At 44.0% G+C, this 16,491-nt stretch overlaps 2 protein-coding genes across 2 annotated transcripts; both read left to right on the forward strand.

Moving 5' to 3' along the window:
• Positions 1 to 6,141: 6,141 nt before the first annotated feature.
• Positions 6,142 to 7,434, forward strand: LOC128193731 (uncharacterized). The gene has a single exon (XM_052867817.1). It carries the CDS (start codon positions 6,142 to 6,144, stop codon positions 7,432 to 7,434), a length of 1,293 nt encoding a protein of 430 aa, XP_052723777.1.
• A 36-nt stretch (positions 7,435 to 7,470) lies between these two features.
• Positions 7,471 to 10,491, forward strand: LOC108320944 (uncharacterized). Its single transcript, XM_017552540.2, has one exon. It carries the CDS (start codon positions 7,471 to 7,473, stop codon positions 10,489 to 10,491), a length of 3,021 nt encoding a protein of 1,006 aa, XP_017408029.2.
• The last annotated feature ends 6,000 nt before the right edge of the window (positions 10,492 to 16,491 follow it).

Genomic DNA, 16,491 nt, shown 5'->3' on the forward strand with positions numbered 1-16,491 from the left:
TTCAAAATATTTCCAAAACATAATCCAGAAACACTTTTAGAGAAAATATTGGAGCGTGCGTAAATAAATTGTGGGGTTACGGGAAGTAAAAGCCTATATTTTGTTATTCGTGTATACACACTGTTTTTTTATGAGAATTTGAAGTTTAGGATGTAAAATTTACAATGTGAAACAGGGATTTCAAGATGAAAAACTAGTTGTAAACTGAATTTTATTAAAAATATTCTATTTCTTTATAAGATTAGAAAACAATGGAGGGGGAAAGAAATATAAAAAAATAAGTAAAATGTTTAACTTAATTTTCATTTGGTTTGGGAGAAGGAAAAATAAAAAATAATTTAAAACTAAATAAATTATAGAAACAGTTTAGTATATAGTCTCAGTTTTTCAATTTAGTTTATAATGAAAATTATTATAATTATTATGAAATTTTAATTAAAGAGGGATGAAAAGTATAAAACTATATTATAATATTGCTATTGTTATTATAAATTTGATATTTTTAAATCTAATAGGGAATATAAAATAAATAAAAAATTAAAGTTTTATATTTTTGTTTTGTATGTCTAATAAAGAAATAAAAAATAAATAAATATTTATAAATATAATAAAATCTCAAATATAATGAATAAAAACATATTTTATTAATATATTATTATGACATATTAATTATTTAACAATTTCATCACGTGAACTGAAATATTTTTAACTTATAATATAAAATAAAGTGTTGTGGTGATAATTAATAGGGAAGATTATTTAAAATATGAAAGTTAATGTTAATTTAATTAGTTGAATGCTTTGTATTAGAGAATGTAGAAATTAAGTTTTGTTCACTTTGGTTATCGATTTGAAAAAGTAAATGGAACAATTTGAGAGGTTAAAGATAGAACTGCAGTGTTGTTTCCTTTGAAAGATTTGGGAGGTTAAAGATAGAACTGCAGTGTTGTTTCCTAATTTTGCTTCTCATCCCCTTAAATCCTCTCATCTTAGTGAAGATAATTTTTAATCTTTCTCCTTCAAATTTGTACTCACAAATCCATGCAAATTAGTTGAAGTAAACAACGTGCATATGTCTTTTTCCTTTCTCATAAATTGTGCACTCTCAAAAGTGAACAAGATCGTAGTTATTCACCGAAATGTAGGATGATAAAATGGGTTGTGGGTAATGGATCAACTCGTCAACTCATTGTTGGTTGCAAAACAAACGGTAAGTGCACTAGTTGCAGCATAACAAGTGATAAATTTCATTCTCTCTTAAGAGACTTGTGCAACACTTGACAAATTTTGCACTTGAACTCAATTAGACCACAAAGTTAACAAAAATACCAGAAACGCTTTTTTATATTTTCATCAAATAGTTGGTGTGCAAAGAAATGTGACAGATTATTTATAATTTGTTAATACTAGAGTTCATCCACTTCATTCTCATGCATTAACAAATATCTCAATTCCATATTCAAGTCAAAATTAACTCACCAATATACTCAAATATTATCCCTAGTGACTTTGAGCCTATGATAACTCAACAAGCTTCAATTTTTTGAATCCTGAACAAGCAACCATACATTAAATAAGATTCTAAGATTACTAATTAACCAAGTTCCATTCCTACATACAAGCATCCATTAGGCATTCAATTTCAAGTCTAGATTCTATAGATATTTCCCAACACCTCAAGAATCACAAATCAAGCATTGGAACAATCAACATCAAGTATTTAACATGGAAATTAAATACTAACTTGAATTGGAAAAACATGTATATATAAAATAAAAAAACTGGAAAACACTAAAGAGGGGGAGGTGTTGAATAGTATTTTGGAAAACATTTTGCCAAAAGACGTTTAACAACTTTAGTTATGATTAGACGGTTTACACAGGTTGTTAAACACTTGATTTGTAAAGCACTGTTTAACCCACATGTTTAAAGATAAATAGTTTTTCAAGCATTTTAGCAAAGCTAATATAGTGTTTTAAGGAAGAATTGAGTATTAACATCACTCTTGGTTAGACGTAGTCAATATTGGTAACATTTGTTTTGTTGACTAGTTAAGTTTTATCCACTCCTGGTTTATACTAAACAATCATAATATCAACTTGATACGCTACTTGTTAAGATAAGATTGTCTATTAGACTAAATTATTTAAACATTCTCATATGTTTTGAAGTTTAACAAACAACATCAAACGAAACGAGCATATGATAAAGTGTTATTTTTGAAAAATAACATGTCCTATTTTAACAACTTTTTACAACTTTTGGATACATGGAAAAAATAAATATTACATCGACTATAAGAAAAACTAATTGTAGTATCTATATTTGTTTCCTCAGCAATTAATATAATGATCTTTTTTGTATTGATTCAAATATCAATCAATATAAAAAATATATTACAAAATTGGCTTAAGTTAAGTTTGTTGATTTCTCTTAAATTAATATTAGTCTCAAATAATATTCAAACCCATTAGAGTTTTTTCATTGCTGATTATGGTTTAGGGTTTATCTCATGATTCGTAAGTGCTACATGTTATTTGTCTTTCACACTTAAAACTAGTATAATCTGTTTTCTAATCGGAAGTGAACAGTTTCTAATCTGCATTATCCACATTTTGTGGCCTCATATTGGATGCTGATAATAAAATTCGATTTGCATTTAAAAATTTTGTTGTGAACGAATTGAATTTACTAGTGATAGAACACCCTATATACTGACTTATTACATTATCAAGAATAAGTTTGACTATTTTTTTGTTGATTATTTTTAATCTCTCTGGTTTATATAAGTGCAAAACGTGGGATTAGTTAGTAATAACAAATTATATGCAATTATTTCGTTAGACTATTGATGACATAATATGGACTAAAAACTTAATTATTATAAGTTATACTATTACTTGAACACGATATTTAAGATTTGAAAAAATTCAAAAATTTGAAGAGGCCAAAAATAGATCAGAAATGAAAAGCATAAATCTAAAAAAACTGAAGAAAAATAGTGTTTTCTAATGCATGCACTTAGTCATGTTGGATTTTTTATTTATTATTATTATACAGTGTTATCCAATTTCATAACTACAGTACTCATATTCTTTTTGACAAAACACAATATGATTTATGAGGCTTGATCTTCGACTTAACTTTTTTTTAAAAAACACAATATATGATTATGACCATTAAATAATTAACATTATATAAAAGTGTTTAAATATTTAATAGTTTCGCATAGAATTTAAATATATTTTTCTCTTTTTATTTTCAAAATATCTTTTTAAAGAAAAAATCGATAAGGAATTTTAGATTCCAAAATAAACTATATCTCATATATTGTTTTTTATTTGAGGTTGAAATATTAACACCTTTTATAAAAAAGAAAAATCCAAAAATCTAATTTTTCTTAAATCTCAATTAAGACTTCCATGTATTCCAACATCTCGACAACCAACTATGGAGACTATCAACTTTGAGATTCCACTCCTTTTAACTTGGAAGCCTTCCATATAAATACCGTAAAAGAAATAAAAAAAGAAAAAACAAATCCTTAAATAAATGGTAAGTGAGTTTGTCTTTTTCTTACTTCATGTTTATTCTTATGCAATATTTTACCAAACTTAAGCTTAGAATATGATAATATGAGAAATTCATAAATTTGTGGCGAGATCCAAAATTACATCATCCGACAATTCTATAAGGAAATATATATGAATGTGACAAACCCTTACCATTCAGGTAAAATACCAGAATCCTCGAACAATCCAAAATTTTACCCATTAAAGTAAAATTGAATTACTTGGTTGAAACCTAGAACAAGCTTTGCTAACATGAAGGTGTCATCAGAAATTTTGTTTGTCTTAGGTTTTTGTTTTTGTTTTCAGTAGGGTTCAGGATATATATATATATATATATATATACTATAACATTGATTAATTTCAATTTGCATTAGTAAAACTTCCATGTTTTCGGGAAAAAAAACAAAAACAAAAAAACAAAAGAAGAGGAGTAGCATCACTTCCTTGTTCTCATTTCCCTTGTTAATGATTGCACTTATCAGTTTCTGAAGACCCCTATTATTTATTTATTCTTTTCTTTTTCTACGTTGCTGAGTTGTTTTCTGTTAGGCTTTGAATAAAATATTGATATGTAAAAATTGTTTTTGTAATCATTGAATCAGAATAATAGTTTTAAATAATCATCTTAAGATTTAAGTGTATACTTAAGAATCGGTTCTGTACATAGTGGGTCGTAGCAAATCAATTTTAATAATAAATATTGTGTATATAATCAATAGGCTTAAATCCTTTTTCAGACATATTTTTTTTGTTTAGTTTTGTGTCTTATAAAAGTTTAATGGCCTCTAATTTTAAAATAAACAGCTTTAGTTCAATACTAATTTATCGTATATGAACTGTACCAGGGAGTGCCGGGCGCCGTACAAAGGACGCCCAGAGGGCCGGCTTATGTACCAGGGAGTGTCGGGCGCCGTCTAAAGGACGCCCAGAGGGCCGGATGGTGTGCCAGGAAGTGCCGGGCGCCATACAAAGGACGCCCAGAGTGCCGGATTGTGTGTCAGGGAGTATTGAACGGCATACGAGGGACGCCCCTGGTAAAGGCCGTCCGGCCGGTTCGGTGCCTAGGCCACACCCGGAAGGATAAATGCTCGACCGCTCAAGAAGGTACGGATTGAACCTAGACCGTATAAACTCTCCCCTAATGGCGAAGCAAGCACCGGGCGCTGCACAGCGAAATGAATTCTCCCAAATGGGTAGAACCTCTGTGAGAGAAACATCCGAGAGCTCGCACGGGCGGACGCCCATACCACACCCCGCATTTTCCATGCTCACAATAAGTATTAGGAGGTCCCGGACGCCGTACGAAGGGTCGCCCCTGAAGATGCTGAGAGAGACGAAAACGTCTGGTATCAAGAAGGATCGGACGAACGCGTAGAGGATCGTCCGCCCAATTTGGTTCCCGAGTCATCCGTGGGTAAGGCGGACGCCCGTATCTCTTGGGCGGACGCCCATATCACGATGGCCGGCCAAACCACTGATCGCTGTGACCTAAGTAAATTAACCTGGTTTAGAGGTAAGTAGAAATTAGAAAGCTATTGGGCTGATTGGGCCGTGATTAACTTTTCACTAATCCCAAGCCCATAGCGAAAACTATAAATACAGGTTCACGGTGAGTGGTAGAGAGGTTAGATTGAATACACATTTATTACTACTACTAAAAAATAGCCACTGCTCTGAAATTGACTTTGGCATCGGAGAATCTTTTGTAGGTCTCCACCCCTCCGGATCAAGAGGAAAGATAAAGTTCGAGAAGAGGATCCTCCACTGAGGCAAGATCGCAGGAAGACTGGGAGACTTGGAACAACACAGCCCTACACATCCGAAACATTTGGCGCCCACCGTGGGGCCGTGTGATTTTAAAAACCCAATGGTGACCACGAGAAATATGAGCACAGACGACCCCATTGAGATGATCCGAGCCCTGCAGCAAAAAATGGATGAAATGCAGCAGCATCATGAGAACGAACTGGCGGCCATTAAGGCCGATTGTGAAGCCCGGATAGCCCGGGAGGTTGGGAAGACAGACGGCAGGGAGGAGCGAGCGAAGAATAAGGAAGCGGCGACGGCGGGAGAACACACACTCCGGGATACCGAGCATGATAGCACCTGGAGGCCTACCGGGTCCGAAGCTGAAGGAAGCAAGGCGAAATCGGTGCGTGCGGAGAGCGCCGCCGAGGACGGGCGGATGGTAGTCAAGTCGGAGCCGTCATCCGCCTTGTTGCTTCCGTTCACCCAGAGCATAATGAATGTCCAAATCTCGGAGCAATTTGTGGCTCCGCAGTTCAAAACTTATAACGGGACAACGGATCCTGCGTCCCATATCCAGACGTTCTCGAACGCAATGGCGTTCCGAATGGGCAATGAAGCCATTTGGTGTCGGGCGTTCTCGCTCTCATTAGAGGACGAAGCATTGGAATGGTTTAATACTCTCCCCCCTAATTCAATAGAAAACTTTACCGGGTTAAAGCAACTGTTCATTAAACAATTCGCGGCCAGTAGTACCCAGGACTTGACCGTATTCGAATTAATGACCCTCAAGTAGGGGAAGGATGAAACGCTGCGGACGTTTATGGACAAGTATCAGAAGACCGTTCGACGCGTTAAGAGCCTGACGCCAGAGCTCGCCCTTCACTATATCCTGCCGGCTCTGAAGCCAGGACCGTTTAAGGATAGCGTCTGCAGGCGAGCGCCCAAAACAATGGAGGAGTTAAGGGAACGGGCGGCGGACGAGATAAGGGTGGAAGAGATGAAACTCTCCTACAGAAAAGAGAATCAAGAAGCCAGAGAACCAAGGACGGACGGTAATAAGCCCGGCTCTTCGACGGGAAAAACGTCCGATCCTAGGCCCCGGGAGCAGAGAAAGGGGCCCCGTTTCCCACAGTATACACCTCTAAATGCCTCGAGGGAGAAAATTCTCCGAGAGGCCCTGAGTGCGGAATTGATACCGGAGCGGGAAGCGAACCCGACTCCGAAGAATGCTGATTGGAGCAAACACTGTGCGTACCATAAAAATATGGGTCATACCACCGAGGATTGCTGGACCCTCCGGGATAAGATAGAAGAGCTCATCCGGGCGGGAAAGCTTAAAAAATACGTACGTGAGGAGCGCCTGCCGCAATCAACCGAACGGCCTGCTCAAAGGTCGACGTACCGAAAGGAGAAGCCGAGGAGCGCGCGAGCGGAACGACCCCGCTCAGAGAGGCGACCAAGCCGAAGTCGAAGCCGCAGCCGTGAACGTCCCTTGAGGGGACATATCAACACTATTTCCGGAGGATTCGCGGGAGGAGGATCGTCTTCCTCCGCCCGTAAACGACATGTTCGGGCCCTCCAATCCGTGCATTTAGTGGACAAGCCACGCCGCTCCATGCCACCCATTACCTTTTCGGACGAGGACTTTCACGCCCCTGATCCTGACCAAGACGACCCGATGGTCATAACGGCAGAGATAGCGCGGTATGGGATCAGTAAGGTTCTGGTTGACCAAGGAAGCTCGGTCAACATCCTCTATTGGAAGACCTTCCTGCAGATGGATATCTCGGAGGACCTCATCGTCCCTTATGATGGGCAGATAGTGGGCTTCGCGGGAGAAAGGGTCGATACTAGGGGATACGTGGAATTGAGAACAAGGTTGGGAACCGGACGCTCCAGCGAGGAGAAAAGGGTCCGATACCTGCTGGTAGAGGCTAACACGTCGTATAACGTACTGCTCGGAAGGCCATGTCTTAACGCGTTTGGGGCGATCGTCTCTACCCCTCACCTCACGATGAAGTACCCCTCCGAAAAGGGAACAATCTGTACGGTCCGGGCGGACCAGAAGACGGCGAGGGAGTGTTACGCGGCGGGGTTGAAGTTGCACGTCTGACCAGTAAAGAGACGGGCGGCCGGCTCTGAGGTGGCCATGGCGGACCTCGACCCAAGGACGAATACTGAGGATCGTCTGGAGCCTATTGGAGAAACCCAACCTATCTTGATAGGAAGGGAGCCCGCCCAGACCACCCTCATCGCCAGGGAGCTGAACCCGGAGGTGGAAAAGGAGCTGAGGGCATTCCTATGGAAAAATCGGGATCTGTTTGCATGGACGGCAGCTGATATGCCGGGCATCCATCCCGCAGTAATGTGCCATAAGCTTTCGCTTTTCCAGAACGCCCGCCCAGTGGCTCAGAAAAAAAGAAGAATGGGCGAAGAAAAACGACAAGCTGTGGAGGAGGAAGTGGGGAAGCTGAAGAAAGCTGGATTTGTTCGGGAAGTCACGTACACGACGTGGTTAGCTAATGTGGTTATGGTGAAAAAGGCCAGCGGAAAATGGCGCATGTGCACTGACTACACGGACCTGAACAAAGCCTGCCCGAAAGATTCACACCCCCTACCCAGTATAGACGCCCTTGTGGACGGCGCTTCTGGACATCGGATATTAAGTTTTCTGGATGCATACTCCGGATACAACCAGATACCCATGTACGGGCCAGACGTCGAGAAGACGACCTTCATGACGGAGAAGTCTAACTTCTGTTATGAGGTCATGCCGTTCGGCCTGAAAAACGCCGGGGCGACATACCAGCGCTTAATGGACAGGATTTTCCAGGAACAAATAGGCCGGTGCATGGACGTGTATGTGGACGACATGGTAGTCCGGTCCACAGATGGAGAGGGACACCTTAGAGACCTTGAGGAGGTGTTTCGACAAGTAAGGAAGTTCGGCATGCGCCTAAACCCCGCCAAGTGTACATTTGGGGTAGCCGCCGGGAAATTCTTGGGCTTCATGTTGACCTCCAGGGGGATCGAGGCCAACCCGGATAAATGTGAAGCTATACTACAAATGCAAAGTCCGACCACCCTTAAAGAAATTCAAAGATTGGTCGGACGCCTCACCGCTCTGTCCCGCTTTATCCCCAACCTGGCGGATAGGATGAGGCCGGTCCTGCGAAAATTGAAAAAGGGGGCCGGACCGCCCTGGGATGACGAGTGCGAACGAGCATTCCAAGACGTAAAAACCATCCTTGTCAACCCACCAGTAATGAACCGCCCGGTCCCAGGAGGGGATCTGCACATTTTCCTGGGAGTGTCAGAAACGGCCATCAGTGCCGTACTAATGCAAGAACGGCCTCAGCCGAGGTTAGTTTATTTCGTGAGTCGCACGCTCCTAGACGCCGAAACCCGATACCAACGAGTAGAGAAGGTGGCCTTAGCTTTGTTGCACGCCTCCCGAAGGCTTCGCCCCTACTTCCAAAGCCATCAAGTGGTGGTCAGGACGGATTTTCCTATCTCCAAGATCCTCAGGAAGCCGGACTTAGCCGGACGGATGGTGGCTTGGGCGGTTGAGCTTTCAGAGTTTGGTTTACGGTATGAGCCGAGAGGATCGGTTAAAGGCCAACACTTGGTGGATTTCGCGGCCGAGTTACCACCGTCAAGCAAGGACGAATGGAGCTTGTATGTGGACGGAGCGTCAGGTCGATCGGTCAGCGGGGCCGGCATCGTGCTTGAAGGCCCCAACGGATTCTTGCTGGAGCATTCATTGATCTTCAAGTTCAAGGTATCCAACAATCAGGCCGAATATGAGGCCCTGGTGGCCGGCCTCGAGCTGGCAAAAGACATGGGAGCCAGAAGAATCACCTGCCGGACGGACTCAGAGCTGGTGGTAGGTCAAATGAATGGCAACTTCCAGGTCCGAGAGGAACGTTTATTGCGATATTTCCAACGAGCAACGGACCTCGCAAAAGCGTTCGATAAAGTGGACATACAGCACATTCCTAGGGAACAGAATACGAGGGCGGACGTACTATCTAAGCTTAGTTCGGGAAAAGAAAAGGGACAGTTGACTACTGTCGTGCGGCAGGTTCTACTTCAGCCTTCAGTAGAGTGTTCGGTAGTGTCCGACGGGGGAAAAGATTGGCGAACAGAAATCAGAGAAATCATGACCCGTCAGGATGAAGGGCGGATGGTAGGCCCTCGCGAAGCCAAGAAGGTCGCCCGGAATTTTGTGGTGGGAGACGACCTGTACCGCAGAGGATTTTCTTCCCCTCTCCTTAAGTGCTTGGGAGATGCAGAAGCACATTACGTTATGGACGAGCTCCATAATGGCATTTGCGGCCTGCACACGGGTTGGCGGACACTAAAAGCCCGGCTATTAAGAGCAGGATATTACTGGCCTACCATTGAGGCGGACACGAAGGCGTTCGTCCAAAAATGCGTTCGCTGCCAAGAGCATTCCAACAACTCTCACCTACCGCCGCACGGCCTCCATTCGATAACATCCCCGTGGCCGTTCGCCCAATGGGGTATGGACATCGTAGGATCGTTTCCAGTAGGACAGGCACAAAAGAAATTCCTCTTGGTAGCGGTGGATTACTTTACCAAATGGGTAGAAGCTGAACCACTGGCCACCATCACGGCCGCCCAAGTTCAGAAGTTCTGCTGGAAATTAATATGTCGTTTCAGCCTCCCTCGATTGATCATCACAGATAATGGCCGGCAGTTTATCGACAAGAAACTGGCTGAGTTCTTCAAAGGGTTGGGGATTAAGCACGTCACCAGCTCGGTTGAACACCCCCAGACGAACGGACAAGTGGAGGCAATGAACAAGGCCATAGTCTCGGAGCTCAAGCGACGCTTGGGAGAAAAGAAGGGGGCGTGGGTGGACGAGCTACCAGAAGTCCTATGGGCGTACAGATGCACGCCTCATGGAACCATTGGCGAAACCCCTTTCAACTTAACTTATGGTACTGATGCCATGTTACCGGTAGAACTAGGGGAGCCATCCCTAAGGCGGCAAGTCGAAGACCTTAGTCTCAACGACCAAGAGCTGAGAATCGAATTAGATTCTCTAGATGAACGACGAGATCGGGCGACACTGAGGGCCGAAGCATGCAAGCGCATGGTGGAAAAAAAATACAACTCCAAGGTCCAGCCAAGAAGCTTCTAGGAGGGGGATCTAGTATGGAGAAAAGCGGGAGACGCACGCCGGAACCCAGCTCATGGAAAGTTGGCCGCCAAGTGGGAAGGGCCGTTCCGAGTGATGAAGGCCCTAGGAAACGGAGCGTACAGGCTGGAGCGCATGGACGGACGTCCCATCCCTAACACTTGGAAAGCCACGCATTTAAAGTTTTACTTCAGTTAATCTCCATGACTTGATGTAATGTACCCCCATGATTAATGAATCAAGTTATCTATGTTCTCCTATGAAGCTAACTTCGTTTTGTAGACATCTAATCGAAAAAGTGCTCCAACGAGACACCCTCGGCTTGGCCGGGCATCAAAGCGAAGGGCCGCCCATCCCAGTAAGACCAAGCTGGTGAAAAAGAGTGTTCCAAAGAGAACAACTCTCAGCTTGGCCGGGCATCAAAGCGAAGGGCCGCCCATCCCAGTAAGACCAAGTTGGTGAAAAAGAGTGTTCCAAAGAGAACGACTCTCAGCTTGGCCGGGCATCAAAGCGAAGGGCCGCCCATCCCAGTAAGACCAAGCTGGTGAAAAAGAGTGTTCCAAAGAGAACAACTCTCAGCTTGGCCGGGCATCAAAGCGAAGGGCCGCCCATCCCAGTAAGACCAAGCTGGTGAAAAAGAGTGTTCCAAAGAGAACAACTCTCAGCTTGGCCGGGCATCAAAGCGAAGGGCCGCCCATCCCAGTAAGACCAAGCTGGTGAAAAAGAGTGTTCCAAAGAGAACGACTTTCAGCTTGGCCGGGCATCAAAGCGAAGGGCCGCCCATCCCTGTAAGACCAAGCTGGTGAAAAAGAGTGTTCCAAAGAGAACAACTCTCAGCTTGGCCGGGCATCAAAGCGAAGGGCCGCCCATCCCAGTAAGACCAAGCTGGTGAAAAAGAGTGTTCCAAAGAGAACAACTCTCAGCTTGGCCGGGTATCAAAGCGAAGGGCCGCCCATCCCAGTAAGACCAAGCTGGTGAAAAAGAGTGTTCCAAAGAGAACGACTCTCAGCTTGGCCGGGCATCAAAGCGAAGGGCCGCCCATCCCAGTAAGACCAAGCTGGTGAAAAAGAGTGTTCCAAAGAGAACGACTCTCAGCTTGGCCGGGCATCAAAGCGCCGGGCCGCCCATCCCGGTAAGACCAAGCTGGTGAAAAAGAGTGTTCCAACGAGAACGACTCTCAGCTTGGCCGGGCAAGGAAGCGAAGGACCGTCCTCCTAGTAAGACCAAGCTGGTTAAAAAGTGTTCCAAAGAGATCAACTCAGCTTGGCCGGGCAATAAAGCGAAGGACCGTCCGCTCGGGAAAAGCAAGAGCAATCCCCACCCCGGCCGGCCCATTATGAAAACTTGACAAGAGTAAAGCCGCATAAAAAGACATGCAAAATTAGAAAGATAACTGTGTATTAATCATTTGCGCAAAAAGGCGCCAAGATTTACAAAAAGATCTCCCGGCCAACATCTGGACAACCCCAGATGTTGGACGGACGGTCGAAAGATACACGTCCAAAAAATTCAAAAAGAGAAATCCTAATTCTTTCCCCCGCCGGCGGCCTCCGCAGTCGGTTCGTTTTCCTCGGCGGCATTCAAATCCACGAGGACGCCGTTGAAAACGTCCTTCTCTATATCCACGCCCAAAGAAAACGGATCCTGTACGCCTGCCAGAAGAGTTACTTGGCGAAGGGCTTTGTTGAACCCTTCCTCATGTTCAAACAAAATTGTTGACTCTAATTCAACAATTTGTTCCCTGGCTTTGGCAACTTCAAGAGTGAGCTCCTCGTTTGTCTTGATGCGCTCGGCTTCGGCCTCCTTTAGGCGGGTTACCTCCGCCTTCAGCTGACGACTTTCCTCCGCCATACGTTCTTGCTCGGCCAGGGCGGCTGACAAACCTTCGGCGGCCTCCCTCTTGGCCTTCTCAAGATCGGCTTCTAACTGCTCGATCTTCTTATCATATTCGTCTTGGTTGAGGACCATCTGCTCCAAGGTAACCTGAAGGGAGGCTGCGTTTTTCTTCTCCCTGTCGAGCTCGGCCCGGACCTCCGCCACTCCAGGGCGATCAGCAAAGTTCCTCAGATACCAGGCCAGAGCGGAAGTCCGGGTAGACATCTCTAGCATGGCGTTGGTTAGCTCCAGCTCGGAGAGGGGTTCAATGAGCGCCCGTTGAGAAGAGCTCATGTGGAATTTTGCCCGGTCGCTCATGCTGAAATCCGGGCTGAAAACGCCGCCAGGTAGGGGGACGGCCAATACCCTCTCCCGATCCTTCTCTTTGCCCTTGTCCTTCCGGGCCTTCTTTGAAGCTGACCGAGACGAAGAACCCTCTTTGTCTTTGCGTCCCTCAGCAGTAGGATCTTTTCTCTTTCGAGTAGGATCCGCGGAAGTCATGGCCGCCCCAGAGGTTGGACCTACCTGGACGGCCGCCACTTCAGGTGGGAGGCTAGAACCCGAAACCTTCACGCCTGAACCCCCGGCCTTATCAGTGGGGGGAACCCGTCCAGTCGAAGCGCCGGCAGGAGGCGGGCGCGACACTTTTGGAACATTGGTTGGCCGGGCGGTCGACGAGCTGGCCCCGGATTTCTTTCTGATGGTGAGGAAGTTGGATTTGCGGGGGCCCGGAGTCGTCATTAGTTCTGCAAAAAACAAAGAAATTCAGAAAAATTAACGTCAGTATGCGAAAAACGAGCACACCTAATGTGACAAGACCATACCGAACGCCTTTGGTCCACAATCCTCAAGACTAAGGCATTCAACTAAGTGACGGGCGGAGATCCGGCGGGGGAGGGTGTTAATGGTACGCACGGCCTCTAGGTCGGGTGCTGTCAAATCCCCGATAGAAGTCGCCCTTATGCGCCGAGGGTCCCTCGTCCAATAGAAGGGGAACAGCGGCCTCCCTTCACCATCGGAAAATTCGTGGAGGCCGGCTTTGTCAACGATTATTTTAAAATAATGTTGCTTAAAATTTTTGAAGGAGTCGGAGAAGGGGCGGAAAAGGGTCCTGTCCCGCACCGACCTAAACGATACCCAACCGCCAGAAGGAGAAAGGCGGACTGCGAAATAATAAAAGAAGACCGGGATGGTGGGAGTGACACCCACTGCTGAACACATCGCCATGAACGCCTGCACAGCCGCCCATGAATTGGGATGCAGCTGCGTGGGAGCCACATTAACTTCTCGAAGAACGGCCGTTTGAAATTCAGTAAAGGGCACCCGGATAAAAAGATGGGTGAAGAAGGTCACGTACATGAAGAAGAAATCATATGGACTAGACCGCCCATCATGAAAGACCCTTTCGTTTAATAAAGTCACCCCGGCACGAATTAACCTCGAATCCTCCACATCCCGGACGATATGGGTATGGCGGAATCTCCATTCTAACTCCTTGCGATAAGCATAGCAGGAAGCATACCGGCTGGGAACGACGGGTGCCAACTCAGATACCACCGTCCCTTGACCATCCGGCTCGAAGGGTGACCCGACTACGCGAATACCGCCTTTAAGCAGGAACAGTGCCACGCCGTGGAAGATACGGTCGTTGGTCAAAACCGGTGACTCAGGGTCTCCCCCGGAAGACCCAACCGCCTCCTCCAAAAAATAAGAAGAAACCGAGCTAGGAGAATCGCCGCTGTCGCCCCGCGCCGACCCCTCCCGGACACCGCCCGACGACACAGAACCTGACTCAACGGACACGGATGCCATTTATTACCTGAGGGAAAAAGAATCTTGAACTCTTGAGTAATGAAGATAGGTGAAAATGACCCCGTTTAAACCACTATTTATAGGACAAAGTTAATAACCGTTAGACGTATCCTGGCCGTTTAGATTTGGCACGATCAACGCCGCAGATTTGGCGACGTTTCACCTCTCGTCAATGGGAATGCGCCACGTGTTTTCCCGCCTAATATCCAAATTCAAAAAGCCCACTAGATAAAGCCCAATTGCGAGCTCCTGACCCAACGCGCGCCGTATCCGAAAATCCTACGTTCACTATGTGCACTAGGACTTGGGGGGCTTGTGTACCAGTGAGTGCCGGGCGCCGTACAAAGGACGCCCAGAGGGCCGGCTTGTGTACCAGGGAGTGTCGGGCGTCGTCTAAAGGACGCCCAGAGGGCCGGATGGTGTGCCAGGAAGTGCCGGGCGCCATACAAAGGACGCCCAGAGTGCCGGATTGTGTGCCAGGGAGTATTGAACGGCATACGAGGGACGCCCCTGGTAAAGGCCGTCCGGCCGGTTCGGTGCCTAGGCCACACCCGGAAGGATAAATGCTCGACCGCTCAAGAAGGTACGGATTGAACCTAGACCGTATAAACTCTCCCCTAATGGCGAAGCAAGCACCGGGCGCTGCACAGCGAAATGAATTCTCCCAAATGGGTAGAACCTCTGTGAGAGAAACATCCGAGAGCTCGCACGGGCGGACGCCCATACCACACCCCGCATTTTCCATGCTCACAATAAGTATTAGGAGGTCCCGGACGCCGTACGAAGGGTCGCCCCTGAAGATGCTGAGAGAGACGAAAACGTCTGGTATCAAGAAGGATCGGACGAACGCGTAGAGGATCGTCCGCCCAATTTGGTTCCCGAGTCATCCGTGGGTAAGGCGGACGCCCGTATCTCTTGGGCGGACGCCCATATCACGATGGCCGGCCAAACCACTGATCGCTGTGACCTAAGTAAATTAACCTGGTTTAGAGGTAAGTAGAAATTAGAAAGCTATTGGGCTGATTGGGCCGTGATTAACTTTTCACTAATCCCAAGCCCATAGCGAAAACTATAAATACAGGTTCACGGTGAGTGGTAGAGAGGTTAGATTGAATACACATTTATTACTACTACTAAAAAATAGCCACTGCTCTGAAATTGACTTTGGCATCGGAGAATCTTTTGTAGGTCTCCACCCCTCCGAATCAAGAGGAAAGATAAAGTTCGAGAAGAGGATCCTCCACTGAGGCAAGATCGCAGGAAGACTGGGAGACTTAGAACAACACAGCCCTACACATCCGAAACATGAACTAAAAAATGTAAAAAGGTGCTTTCAGTGGTAACAAACGTTAAAAGACATTATCTAAAATTACTATATAATATTCTACGTGAATAAAATTAAAATATTCCTAGTATTGATGGATACGTTAATGTTTTTTTTATTACAAATTGGATTATACATTAGTATACACTAAAAGTATATTTACATTTGTATAAAGACTAAACTTACATTTGTAAAATGATAAAATCAAAATGGATTTAACCACAATAGAAAAAGTAAGTTTGAAATAATAAGTTAATAACTAATAATATATAATGATTAGAGACATTTTAGATATTGAAATTAAAAAAATTAGATTGGATTTATGAAATGTTTAAGTTGAATTTAATAAAAGTAAGTGAAATATACAAATGTTACTCACTTGAGAATCCCAATGGGAAATTCTTCGTATCAAGATGCTCTTATGTATTTTACTTTAATTATTCACATTACAAATATATTAAAAAAGCATGGTCTTTTGCACTAGTTAAAACACTGTTTCAACATTCAATTATTTAATCAGTATCCAACTGATATTAATAAAATTATTACAATAATTAAATAATATAAAAATATAATATCATATTTCTATAATTAAAATTAAACACAAATTTATACAGGTTATTAACATTTAAAATCCCTATAATTAAAAGTTAAAGTAGAATATGTCATCATTATTCAAATTAAAATTTCAATGCATTTAGTATTTATTATTAATAACAAGTTTATGTGTAGAATGAAAAGAAAATAAAAATAATTTAGGCTGATTTTAATTTTTTAAGTAAGAATATAAAACTAAATATTATTAAATATTTTTAATTAATTCATTTTTATTAGTTTTACTTTGATCACTTTTCCAGTTATTCTATTCTACCTATTATTCTTTATACTTGGTTTATGATTTTCTTTTAACTGATTATCTGAACCCTGAACCGTAAATTCACTTACTCACCAGTTCCATAGACCGATTTGATCTAATTTTTAAAACAGAACAA

This window comes from Vigna angularis, chromosome 8 (genome assembly GCF_016808095.1).
Source record: "Vigna angularis cultivar LongXiaoDou No.4 chromosome 8, ASM1680809v1, whole genome shotgun sequence".
Taxonomy (NCBI): Eukaryota; Viridiplantae; Streptophyta; class Magnoliopsida; order Fabales; family Fabaceae; genus Vigna; species Vigna angularis.